Here is a 13,445-nt window from a genome sequence, read left to right on the forward strand (position 1 = left end):
CTTGGTCTAGTAACCAATATGATTCACACTCCGCATTGTAGCTACAGTCCTCTGATTTGGATTCCGTCAGCTGAAATGAATATGAATCTTGCTTTAGATTTCTCCTGCGTGGAGTTGTATCTTGCTTTCAGACTGCTGAGGACTTTTAATTCAGAGTGGTTCTTGTACAGTATAATAATGCACTTACCTGCCATGGCTAGTATAAGGCAAATGGGGAAGAAAATTGTTGGAGTTCAAGAAGCAGTTGGACAATGCTGTCAGAAATAAGATTCGAGTTTTGGATGATCCTACATGGAGACAAGAGTTGGGCTCGATTATCCTTGTAAGTCCCTTCCAGCTTGGAATATCCTGTGAATCTGTGATTCTATCATGATAGAGAGAGAGAACAATAGACCACAGATAATGCTGCCCTGAAACTTGGGGGGGTTTACTGATGTGTTTTGTGAGAGCTTCATTTATCAGCAATAGAAACTCTGTGAACAATCCTTAAGATTCCCTTCTCCTTGATGTCTTTCTTGATGAGTTGATGTTAATGCTATTTTCCCCTTAAGTTCTTGCCTTAATTTTCCAATGGCTTCAAGTTATAGAAGACAAGTCTTCACTCCTAGAGCCAATGACTGCAGCCGATAATGCAACACTACATGACAGCTGTTTCTTATTGTCCCATAGATGAAGGCTTTTAGACATGGAAAGGGGGTGATGGGAGAGGAGCATTTATCTGCATTTCAGTCATGTGCATAAGCAGATTTGCTTTCTGTTATGTCCTTGACTGAAGCATGGATCTGTAAGCCATGGTGAACTATGGATGATACAGTGGAGAGCATGCTCAGAGCCCAAGAAGAGTTTTGAATTCACTTTTGATGTTCAGTCCATCAGTACAAGTTGATTTCCAAAGGCAAAATATCTTGTGTATTGTAACCTTTGCTCTTCTCTAGTCTCCCTCTTGATATTTTCAACAGTTCTAATAGATTGGCTAATATATCTACTTCACAAACTACAGGGAATCTGTGATATTTAATGCTGAAATCTTGAGGAATATGCATGTAACATTACAAATTTTCTTTTTCTGTCGTATAACCATCACATTTCTAATTCCAGTGATTGCAACTACACTAATCAAGACTAACAATTAAATTCAACTTAAACATGAAGATTTTCAATGTTTAGAACCTTAGAAATGTGAAGTGCCACTAAGACTGGAAACTGCTAATACTGCAGATACAAGATGATCTTTGTACAATAATAGAAATCTACACAGATACACACTGATAGGTAGACTGTAGCTTACTGCTACATTAAATGTAGCAAAAAGCAGTGCAGTGTTCCTCTGCACCAGTTCCTTTAAACTGATGTTCTTTTTTTCTAATAGTTCTGAAAAAAAAAATAATTAACTAGTTTGCCCCCCATATTCTTTATGGTGGAAACAGAATGGGATTGAGACACTGGGAAAAAAAAAATCTTAAAAACATCAGCAATAATTAAACTGTTTTGTGGAAACTAGTTTTGAAATATTTCCTGGCTTGTTCACATCAATAGCATAGCAACAAATTTCAGTGAGTTCCAGCAATGGCTGCAGAACAAAATGGGGAGGTGGGAATTTGATAAAGATCTCTGCCTTTGCCATTTTCATTTTTAAAATGTTAACAGCAGCTCTGGGTGGAATCAATTACTGAAAAATGCAGATGGATCTACATGTACAGCCGCATTATCGTTCTGTCTCTTTGCAAACCCCACCTCTCTGCTCCTAATCCCAACACCTGTTTTTCAAATGATGCTGGCTGTCTGGAACAGAACTTCAGTCAATTATTTTTCTTTTCTCTCTTGCTGCCTAGTTTTGCACTGTGGCAAAAGATATTAATAGTGACATTTTTCATTCCAGCCAGCAATTTTGCTCAAATGGTACTTCTCATCTTTATGAGGAGCAAGGTTTCCCATGCTTAGTGTGTCTGTTATCCTTCTCCCCAGTCTAGATCTCCTCTCACCCTGTACTTGTTAGAACCTTACCTGGAAGGATCCAATCCATCACCACTGTACTCTACCCCACAAAACTACAGCACGCCAACAAGCCCTGGAGAAGTTTTCCTTGTCAATATAAAGTAGTGGGGATTCACAGTGTGTGTGCAGTGTAACGAGCCAGCTGTTTTGCTTTCCATTCTCAGCTTACAGAATTCATGTCAGCCAAAGTACCGTGGATACACTTCGGTCTCTAAATGAAGGCTACGAAATCGTTCCTAGGGGAAAAACAGAACTGAAGGTAAGAAGGCCTGGTCTGTGTGAAATGCTTCATGAGGGAATTTTCTTGCTTAAGGAATTTTCATAGTATGTTCTTCGTTGGCCTTCATCCATCACTCTTCCACACAGTCCTTCCTAAATGATCCCCATCAGTTGGTTCAATACATGAGGTCATTCTTGAAGGACCGTGGAAAAATTCATGCTATGAAGCAAACAGATGAATGCTCTGTATCTATTTATGCTATAAATCAGGAAAGAAAGCTGTTGAAACATTTAGTAACAAAAGGGAAAGCACTGAACAATGCCATTGCCATCTGAAGTCCTCTACCATGAGTGGATTCCTGGCGTAGAGGGTGAATGGAAAGGCAAAAGGCTTTTCCAAAGCTATTTTTTTCCCCTAGTCTTTGTTTCTGAAGTTTATAATGAGAGTTTACCTAAAACATATATCAAATACCAAAATTCATACCCCTTCCAGCTACTGCCACACGGAGCTCTGCATGACATCAAGCTCTGAATATTCAGTCAAGTGCAATTACTCTCTTTCCCTCTTTCTCACCTTAACATTGTCCTTGAGTCATAACATACACATAACAAAGAGCCACTCTCTGCATTAGGATTGCTCTTGGTCAGGGAGGATACCACAGGAGAATAAAGTCCTGAATTGAATTTAGCAGCCTTTCAGTGGTTGTCAGGAGAGTGTAAAATAGTGACAGAAAGAAGGAAGAATGCTCATGGTATGAGGCCACTGCATTCCTTATTCAGAAAGAGCTTAGGTTGATAAATGCCGTGGGGAAGAGGAGAGGGAGATGTGAATTAGAACAATCTGTGATTCAAAAACTGAATTTTATTTTGGGGGAGGTGGGGCATTGTATAATGACAAGAGACTCACAAAATTGTAAGGAATTTGTGGAAAAGACACATATGAAGGCTCATTTGTTCTAAAGTCAATGTCTGTACATGCCTCCACTTCAGCTCTCTTTCATCAACAAGAACTGTAGATAACAGGGCAGCATCCTTCCAAGGTGGACATGCAGAACAACTCAGAGGACATTTAAATCTAGAAGTGCTGTCATCTTTCTCATGATGACTAAAGGTTACCTGGTGACTTGCATCCATGCTATGCAGGTTTACAAGCATTTGTATGAATTTGTACACTCAGCTTACCCATATGAGACAAAGTGTGTACCTTACTCCATTGATCAGCCACTCACTGTATGAAATGAGGATTTTAATATTGCAATAATATCTTTTATCATTCAAAATTTAACTACTTTTCAGCCAGAAATACTCCCAGTATTTAGGACTCTATTTCAGCCTTGAGAGAAGCTGCTGATTTTCACAGTGCCTAAACCAGACAAAGTAATGCATCACAAAATACCACACAACTAAATAAAACATCACTTACCTTCTTATAAAATAACTAGAAAGAAGTGGTTCTGCTTACCTTAAACATCTGCAGCAGGACGTATGATTATGTTCCCAGGTCTTCCAACAATCTTTTATATCAAAGAAGCATTTTGTCACCCAAGTTCATATGGCTGCAGTGGGATATCTGAAGTAATCACTCCAGGTTTAGTTAATAGAAAGAAGCCTTTGCATAGTCAGTGATGATAAAATGGCACTTCAGGAAATTATTAGCCTGACTTACTTTCAGTGTCCAGTTTTTGTGAAGATAAATATCACCCTAGAAGTGTCTTTTTTCCAGCCCTGGCTCCAGACAGGGATGGTTGGCTCTGATATAGGTGGCTGGATTATACCAGATGCATCTCACTTCAAAAGCTAAATTATTGATGTAGGAAAAGGAAGTGATTTTCTGATATTCAGCCCACAAGCAGTTGTAAAATCTTTCTATTATTGATGGCAGATGATCAGAGATCCTCATTTCTATTAAACTGTGTAGTTTCAACGACCCTGATTAGAGAAGGTCATTTGTACATGGCAGTTTGAACAAGGTCTGTTTTTTTAAAGGCAGTGAAACTAAAATTCTCCCTGAGTCATTGCAAAGGAGAGCAAAAGATTTCCAGCCATTCTCTGTCTCTGGTGATATGTGAAGCCCTCAGAATGTACTGAACAGAGGTTGCTCCAAAAAATGTTGTTTATCTGGACTTTTGTTTTTATCTTAGGGTAAAGGAGTAGAAGACACATATTGGCTGGTTGGGAAAAGAGGATTTCTGAAGCCCTTACCTAAACCTCCTGAAATAAAGCCAGGGTGAGTGTGACTTAATCACTATTCAGTATTCATGACAAGGTCACTGCTGGAGCTCACTGCTGGAATAACTGTCTTTGGTATCTGTTTGCAAAGTTTTTGCATCCCTTGTCATTGGTGATGTACATGTTCTCAGGCATAGCACTGGGACTCAGGAGTGGTGCAGGTGCTTCAATACTTCTCCTGAATCACAGTTCCCAGAAAGTCTTAAGAGAACTTGTTACTTTTACCCTGTAGTTCATCAGAAATGGAGCACCAGGCAATTCCTTCCCGAATGTCCCACCTACCCAGTGTCTATGTGTGTGACACTCAGATTTTTCTCATTCCATCAAACTCCTCCAGAAAACATTAGCTTCATTACAAACACATTTATTCCCTGCAGCACTGCTCATTTCAACCAAACCATAAGAAGATACATTGTTTTAGAGATATATCAACATTATGCAATTAAAGACTTAATGATGTTGCCTCCATACAAGAGGGCATGAGTATAACTCTTTCAGCCACTTTAAAGTTCTACAATACCTGACTTTGCAGATTGAGTGTCCCTGCTCAGCTGTCATATGTTGAATGCCTGGAAATGATGTTGTGGTCAGGACATGAAAACTGGGAATATGATTTATTTGACTAGAACAGCATAATCATCCACACTGGAATTACTCGAGCTCAATTCTCTTTATAGTCAATGAAGAGAAATACATGCTAACAGGATGTAAGTAGACTGGCCTGCTTGAACATCTACATTGGAATATGGTAAACTGTACTTGAAAGATGGTTGTTGTCTGTAAGGAGGTCCTGCAGTGTCTGACACCAAGCAGCATGTTTTTATTTCAATTCTAACATCTCTTGAGTAATCTTTTTCTAAGTTTTGCCTCATTTCCTCTTAGTAAAATTGAAAAGGTATTTATCTCCCTTTTCAGATAGCATTTAACTACTGGACAGTTGTATTCAGGACAGCCCATGTGTACTAAGTGCTCGCAGAGTTTTCTAGGGATAACATGAAATTAATAGTATTTTGGGTCATATCTTTTAAGCAATTTGAGCGTCAGGTTGGAAGACAGTAGGTGACTGGAAGATAAATGTGAGAGATGCACAATGTTTCTTATACTTGGAAGCATTTTATTGTTAATATTTGATGGAAATGAGCTATTGATTAATGTGTGCTGATATCTTTGATGCATTTTTCATGAGAAATACAAAACTTGGAGGAGATTAGCCAGATTGCTAAGGTGAATTGTCTCTCCACGCTACCAAGGGAGTACTAAATCTGCTAGGTTCTTCTCATCTGGGTTTTACCATCTCAAAGTCAATTATCAGGCCTCTGTTGACTGTTGACAGCCCTCTAAAAGTCATCTGGTAATATCTGCCTGTATTTGGTCAGATTTATGCAGATTAGAGCTGTTTTTAAATACAGATTTTAAATGAGAAATACATCAGTTCTGGGTAGTTGAGGATGGGGGCAATATGACGAGGAAAAAGAATTGTCCTACACACCCAAGATCGAGGGATCTTGAGCATCCTTGCGCCCTGATCTTCACTGTTCTTTTGCACTATTTCTGTCTCCACAGTAGTTGAATGAATGTAAAAGTAATCAGAGGGAAAATCAAAGTTAAATGAAACTGAACCTGTCCTTAAATGAATTGAAGGGTTCCAAATGAAAGCTGGGTCCTGCAGAAGGAAAGCAAGTACACTAGAACTGCCTCGTGTACAGGCAGTGCTATTATCAGCCAAGGTTCAGACATGGTGTCCTGTTTTTCCAACCTTGTCTTGAGGTTCAATTTTTATGCCAATTTATTAGAGGCTTATTGTTATTCTTCTGTTACAGCCATGTCTTGGTTAATATGGTGGTTTCAAGCCACTGCTTGAATATTTTCCTGAGTTTCCTCATCTGTAGGCTTTTGAGATAAGGAATCTTCTTCTTCCTCTTCAATTCACCTTTACACTTATCCTGAAGTAACTCCTCTTCTGTTTAGATCTTTCCTTTCCATGAGGTCTTGTATGACCTGATCCTTCATAACTACTGGGATCAGAGATTTTCTCCTTCTGTTCATAAGAGTCAGGAATGCATTCATCATCGCTTCATTCATCATCATGGCTCACAAAAGCAAATAACGCTCCTTTGAGAGGTGCCTTGCAGACTTTCAACTCATAGTTTTAGCCTTCTGTCTGAACTCTTGACTTAGACCACCACAGGTCATGAAATATTGAACAACAAGGAGAGGGCATTTGCGCCAATGTAAATCTTCAGCCCCTGGACTAGGAAAATCCCTTTATCCAAATGAGCATGTAATGTCTTTTTTAATGTAATCTGCTTGGCACCCTGGAGAGATATTTTGCTTGAACTTGTCCTTAATTCCTGGTGTCTACTGCTCTGAAAAGTAATGAGTGCTCACAAGGCTGGTTGAGGGTATTTCACACACTGTATGCTCTGAGAAATTTCACAAAACAGAATTAAATTGAGCTATATGGTTTCACACTTTCCCATATGTCAACTGGATTATCTTTACTGATGATGTGTGCTTTCCCCAGTCAGTTAAGAGATAAAAATGTCAACTGGCTGTGTCTCATGCTTTATTTTACAACTTAGTGGCCTAAACTTTGTCAGACAGACAATTGTGGGAGTCTTGCTGAGAGTTTGTACTTACTAAGAGAAGGTAAATATATTAGGTTTAGTCTCATGTCTATACTATGGAAGGGCAAGTCTGGGGGCCATGGATTTAAGGTTCAAATCCTTGGGATGGAAGTGCTGTGTGGAGAAAAGGCTCAAAGTAATCCTAGGAAGCTTGATTTTGTCTTTATAAAAATGGATCTGTGTCTGACCCCATGAATTATCATATGAAGCTGGGCAGCTTCAGCAACTTGGTCTCACTCATGGTACCTTAGTGCTTCTTTCTGACATAAGTCCGTGATTTTTGTCCATTAAAATACTGTGTGAAATACAAATTATTGCAGTGTAACATCAAGAAAGTGCTAACTTTATATCCCATGATATAGAACCCATCAACCAAATAGATCTGAAAGCCCAGTCCTTGGCAGGAGGATTTCTTGATATATGCAAAGCCAATTTTCTAGCTCTGGTGGGCAGTCATGAGCAGATCTACGGTCAGGTAGCTCATGTTGCTTTTCATAGATCTCTAGGGATCAATCAAGTTCATTATTCTCTCCAAACTATCAGCATGCTTGTAGTCTTGGCATGCCTAGGCCTGGAAAATGATCCTGTGCTTGCATAGGTGAGCCTGCATATAACTCAGATTAGAAGCCAAACTTCAACACATGTAAAAATGTGGGAGGATATTTAATTACGTGACTTGGTTAATATTAATAGTCCCATAAAATACTGTGAAAACAATTCCTTCTGGTATTGTTGAAATCATTGAGAGAATATATCTGACTGTCTAGTAATAAACCTCAAGCCATAGCCAAATGATTATCAAAGGAACCATTACTGCATCTACATAATTTGAATTTAATTGATATTCACCAACCTCTCTGTTTAATCCCAAATACAGACTTATGGAGGCATTAATTGGAACATCATCACTGAGTTCCATTGTCAGCACTAGGCCTTAATATATTTGCAGTTGTGTAAGGAGGTTCAGATAAACACAAATAACTCTTAAAAGCCAGGTGCTGCAGGTGATATTGCTCACATAGGGTACAATGCATTTTAATTAAGAAAGTAAGTTCCACTAAAGTTCCTGATATGCTTCTTAGCACCTCTACTTTCTTCCACTCGTGCATAAAATCAAATGAACTAAAAGGCAATTTGTAAAATCAACCTTATGTCAAGCTACAGAGGGTCTGTATATCTGTTTTCAGATGTAAAAAGCTTACTGAAAGTTAAGTAAGAAATCCTTTACATACTGTTTGTATGGGAAATGGGTTGATGTTCATCAGTGTCCCAGGACACAGGGACATAGGGAAAATGAAGGTTTAATATCCAGACTGTAGTGCTGCCTCCTACTCCAGAGAGTTTTCTCTTTGAGGTTTAACCTCGCTCAGAAAACAGTGCAGGCAGTGAAGTAGGCTCCTTGGTCCTTTCCTTGCTCCAAGGCAAATTCCTACAGCTTCCCTGATAGATGAACCTTGTGATGGATGTTATTTCCCCTCTTTCCTAGCAGCTCATTAGGATTTGTATTGCTTCATCTCAGGATCTTGTAGGTTGGGGCTCCATTGTGTGAGACTAAGAAAAAGGCTCTCCACAGAAGTCTTACACCTTATTGCAGGAAACAATAGCAGATTGGGTTGGGAATAGAGAAAATGTACCAAGATGGCAAGATGGACAAAGCAATCATGCTAAACAATTGAGCAGCAGTCTAACTGTGTCCTTGATATTTTTTTGGAGATTTCAGTTAGGCTTGAAGGAAAGCTGGAAGGTTTCTTTGAGGGTACACCAGGAGGTAAGTCTCAGGGCTAAAGAGAAGCCAAAGAAAAAGCACGAAGATGGTGAGATACTGGAAGCTGACATGCTGTGATGCTCTGGAACAGGCAGACACTTGTCAGCACTGGTGAGGCACTCTTCTTGCCCCGACAGCAGAAAGGAGGTTATAGAAATCTACCAAATGAAAACCTGCTGCATTTTCAAAGCACTGAAAATTATCTACTACCTGGAAATATTCAATAACATTGGCAATTCAGAAAAAAAAAAAGAAAACAAACAAGCAAACAAACCACAGTCAACAATGAGAGAAAGGATCACATCCATCTGCAGGCTTCAGGGAGTTGAGTGACACGATGGCTCTTCTAACTTTCCAACTTCTACAGTCCAATTTCAGAAATCTTGTGCTTTGGTACTGAACACAGTGCTTTCAAGCAGCTGGAAACTTCTATCTGAGGAGGCAATTTTGTCTGGGATCTTTCTCTTTCTAATCCTATCTTAAATTAAATAATGCCAACAGAAGAAAAATAAATAGATACATGATTCAGATATTGGATATGGACCGTAGATCCTCTCAAGGGTTTTTAACCATGAACACACTGCCTAGGGAAGGAACATACAGGAGTTCTGCATTGCTGCCATCAAACACAGAGCCCCGCTCTTGTATGAAATCATGTAGAAGTTCTCAAGAATGGAAGATTCCGTAAAGCAATCAGTCCAACATCATCATAAATACTAGGCACAATGTGAAGTGAGAAATCACTAAAAAATGAACAGAATCATAGAATTGCTCAGGTTGGAAAAGACCCTCAAGATCAGCAAGTCATCATGAAGATGTAGCCAGGAATTGGAGACAGCTTTAGGACTTTCCCATACGTGAGGATCAGCCTTGGAGGAAACACCAATAATTTAATTGAAAATGAAATGAGTGAGAAGCAGTGGAGGATGCTCAAAGAATCCAGTTCCAAATACCAAATGAGAAACAGGTCTTTGTGAGGAAAAAATATCCATGAGGACGACATGGCTTCTTACTCTACCCAACAGAAAGCTCTCACATTCCACGTCTGTAAGGAGGCAGTCTGATGGGAGAGGATCAGTGGGGAATCTTTCTTGTTGCTGCCGATGTATCTCTTTGAGGGGCAAGTGGAATCCCAAGGATCCCACTTGAAGTTTTTTACCCAATACACATTTAAACTTGAAATAAAGAGCCTGTAGAGCAAGCGGCAGCAGCAGGAAAAAAAAAAAAAATACTGTCCTCACATGGCTGGACTTATACAACAGCATCACAAGATTTCATAAACGAACTTTATATAGAAGATAAGTTATTTGGGGAAATCAAAGCACACTCTGGCTCAGAGTCTTGATCACCTCAATGTCAGGACAGATTTTTTTTTTTTTGCTTCACAGTCAGTGTTTGCTTTTAAAATTATTTCTAAACTTCTAAACCCTCAATAATACAACAGCAAAATGAAGAAAAAGGAATGTTCTGGCCACATCTAAGTCATAAACAGGTGAGAAAGAAGAATTTCTATCTGAATTCTGATTGTTTTAAAGAGGGAAAGGTAAAGAAAGCTAGTGACTCATCTCCCTTTGAACAAGTCTCTGTGACTTGGAATCTAGTTGCTTCAGCTGATTTATTTAAACAGGCTCTTTAGGAGCAAGCTGAGGCTTCTGGAATATTGAAGAATTTCTGTAAGAAACTCGAAGTGTTCAGAAAGGAAGAAAATTTAGGTAGCAGCCTTTGATTGTGATTCAATGCATTGCCCTTTCCTTTGCAGGTATTTGTATGGATTAAGAGGAGGGCTACTTATCTGTCTTTGTCCACCACATTCTAGCTTGCAGCTCAGGCCCTAGGCATGACATTGCTGAAATGTGGCTGGTAGTTTCTCCTGTCTCCCTTAGGCAGGCTGGGAGGATGCTTTTGCAGAACAAATTTCTTTTATGAATGACATTGTTGGGAGATAAGAAGAGGAATAAGTACTGAGAACACTGGAAATCAATCACGTTATAGGCCTCAGGGTTGGTTGGAGCAGGACCACAGAGCTGAGATGTAATGGGATGCCCAAGATACCTGGCAGTAGATCATGTTTTGCTCCAGTACAAGAGTTTGTATGAGATGGGAATAAGAAAAGAAGACAGATAAGACGTCTTCACTCATGACTAAGGTCTTGAGGCTATTTGAGCATAGTTGTTCTTAGTGAAGGATAGAGTGGCCAAGTCACAATGATGCTCTGTCTATGAATATCATGCAGTTGTAGAATCATTTGAGTTAGAAGAGACCTCTAAAGGCCATCTGGTTCAACTCCCTTGCAACAAACAGGGATACCTACAGCTCAATCAGGATGCTCAGAGACTCATCCAGTCTGACCTTGAATGTTTCCAGGGATGGAGCATCTAACACCTTTCTGGGCAACCTGTGCCAGTGTTTCAGGAAGATCCTGTCCAAGGAGCTGGAGTGTAGAACCTCACACAAGGTTTTTTCCTGCTAGCTTCAGAAACAAGGTGGAGGGAAGAAAAGATCTTGGAAAAAATAACAGATTATTTCAGACAGGGTGAATTGGAAGACGTTAGGATGCAGAATCAGCAGTTTTCAGTTGCTCAGACACTAACAAGTTCAGGAGATGTATCAGTGTTGTTTGTACTGGATCTTTCTTATTATTGTTCTGTGGGTGAAATCCAACTCATAAGCAAAAGTTTATTTGATATATATATAAACAGTGTTTAGAGTTAAAGCTTAGAAAATCTGATATTGGGATATTGGGCTTGGACCACAAAGACCCTGGTCAGGTCTTGGCCTGCTGGTAGGTCGCAACCTGCTGCACTGTTGTGCAGAGACAGGCAACAACATCCTCCATCACTCTGTGGATGATGTTCAGTGGGGTTATCTCAGGGATAAGTTCCTCACACTTATCTCTGTGTGACTGAATTTTGCCACTTCTTGCATAAAGAGGCTGGTGTCCAAGTATTCCTCCTCTTGGACCAGCTGGTAGTACTTTAGCTAGTGTAAATTATCTAGCTCTGGCATAGCCATGTCCTTCTGAGCTTTGCAACTTACACAGCTTTTAGAATCAAGTAGAGATTTGGGCACTTCCAGGTGCCACTCTTCTGCCCTGTGGAAGACATCTTATTTGAGATAAATACACTCTCTCATTGAGCAATTTCTATCTCCCTCCATTGGGTCAGAAGAGAGCCCAAAATTTTTTGTTCCAATGGAAATATTTCTGTTGCAGGTAGTGGGATGATTCCCACCTGAGTTGTATATTCCCAGAAGAATCTATTCCTCATTCAATTCATATGAATTACGTCCTTTGGTCTTCCTTTGGTCTTCAGCACTCATCCCTGAAGGCTCTGGCACTCTCAGGAAGGTTTATAAATAGGAGTCAGTGTTTCTATGAGAAGGAAAGGTATTGTAGGAGTTGAGGATTTAGGTAAGACATGGAAGAACAACGTGGTTGTACATATGGTTTAGTGGGGATGTTGGTGATGGGTTGATTGTTGGACTTGATGATCTTAGTGGTCTTTTCAACCTTAATGATTCTATGACTCAAAGATAATATTTATAAGACAGAACTTGTGAAAGAGTTGAAAACTGATTCGTTTTTTCCTCCAGGAAGTCTGTTAAAATTTGTGCGAAGCTATCAGATAAAACTGACAGTCTCAAGGGGCAGTTATATAGAAATTCCAATTGGAAATAGGTCCATAGCTTTGAGAGATAAGAATTGTTGAAACCAGCACCCCATGTAAGAGGAAAAGGCACCGAGAGAGGAACTACACTAAGCAAATTAAAGATCACAGAATCATAGAATATCCTGAGTTGGAAGGGACCCTTAAGGATCATCCAGTCCAGCTCCTGGCTCCACATAGAACCACCCAAAAACCAGACCATAAGGTCTTCATAGAGGTTTGGTTTTGTTCTTCCTTTTGATGAACTAAGGGAGGATCAGAGGAATAAAAGAATAATTACCTCAGGGTTCACGTTGTCTAAAATATCCACCTAGTCAAAATCTAATTTGAGTTCCTCGATCAACAAAGTCATTCATCTCAGCCTGGGAGAGGTGTCTAGGATGTGTCAAGAGCAATTTGGAAGTGCCTGGCTATAGAGATTACAAAATGTGCTGTTTCAGCAACTTCAGGACAGTTAAAATTAAATTAGCTAACTTCACTCTTTGCAATATATCAAATTGAAGGCCCAACAGTTTTTCCTCTCTTCACACTAGAGGGCACATTTTCACATAGTCACCAGTATGGTCTGTTCTTTATTGCAGATGAAACTGAACTGATTCTTTCTCTAATGGCCTACCTGTTCACTGCAGGTGTAAAGCTCATGGGTTACCCTCGGAAGAAATTGCAGAGTTCAAAAGGAGGAAAGCTGCAAAACAACTTGGCAAAAAGGCCTAGATCCGAGGTAGTAGCTGTAGGACAGCCCTCACGTAGCTCTGCTGTTTAGTCTCCGCTTGTGTGTCAATTGTCTGCACATTGCTGGTTTTAGTTTTATGCCTTTTTTTTTTGTCAAAATGATGTATTATACTTTTAAAGTGTCTAATTCAAAAGATGCTGGGAACTGCACCAGAGGCACCAGAGCTGTCTAGAGACAGTAGCAGCCTTGTTGGGTGATCTCACAGAAATTTA

At 39.7% G+C, this 13,445-nt stretch overlaps 1 protein-coding gene across 1 annotated transcript in view; it reads left to right on the plus strand.

Moving 5' to 3' along the window:
• The window catches only part of GUCY2F (guanylate cyclase 2F, retinal), a 38,594-nt gene extending 25,380 nt beyond the window's left edge, over positions 1 to 13,214 (plus strand). Inside the window, exons 16-18 of the mRNA XM_010706208.1 lie at positions 2,160 to 2,254; positions 4,356 to 4,441; positions 13,130 to 13,214. Coding sequence (XP_010704510.1) covers positions 2,160 to 2,254; positions 4,356 to 4,441; positions 13,130 to 13,214 — 266 coding nt within the window. The remainder of the gene's footprint in view (positions 1 to 2,159; positions 2,255 to 4,355; positions 4,442 to 13,129) is intronic.
• Positions 13,215 to 13,445: the final 231 nt, after the last annotated feature.

The sequence above is a fragment of the Meleagris gallopavo genome, chromosome 1 (assembly GCF_000146605.3).
Source record: "Meleagris gallopavo isolate NT-WF06-2002-E0010 breed Aviagen turkey brand Nicholas breeding stock chromosome 1, Turkey_5.1, whole genome shotgun sequence".
Taxonomy (NCBI): Eukaryota; Metazoa; Chordata; class Aves; order Galliformes; family Phasianidae; genus Meleagris; species Meleagris gallopavo.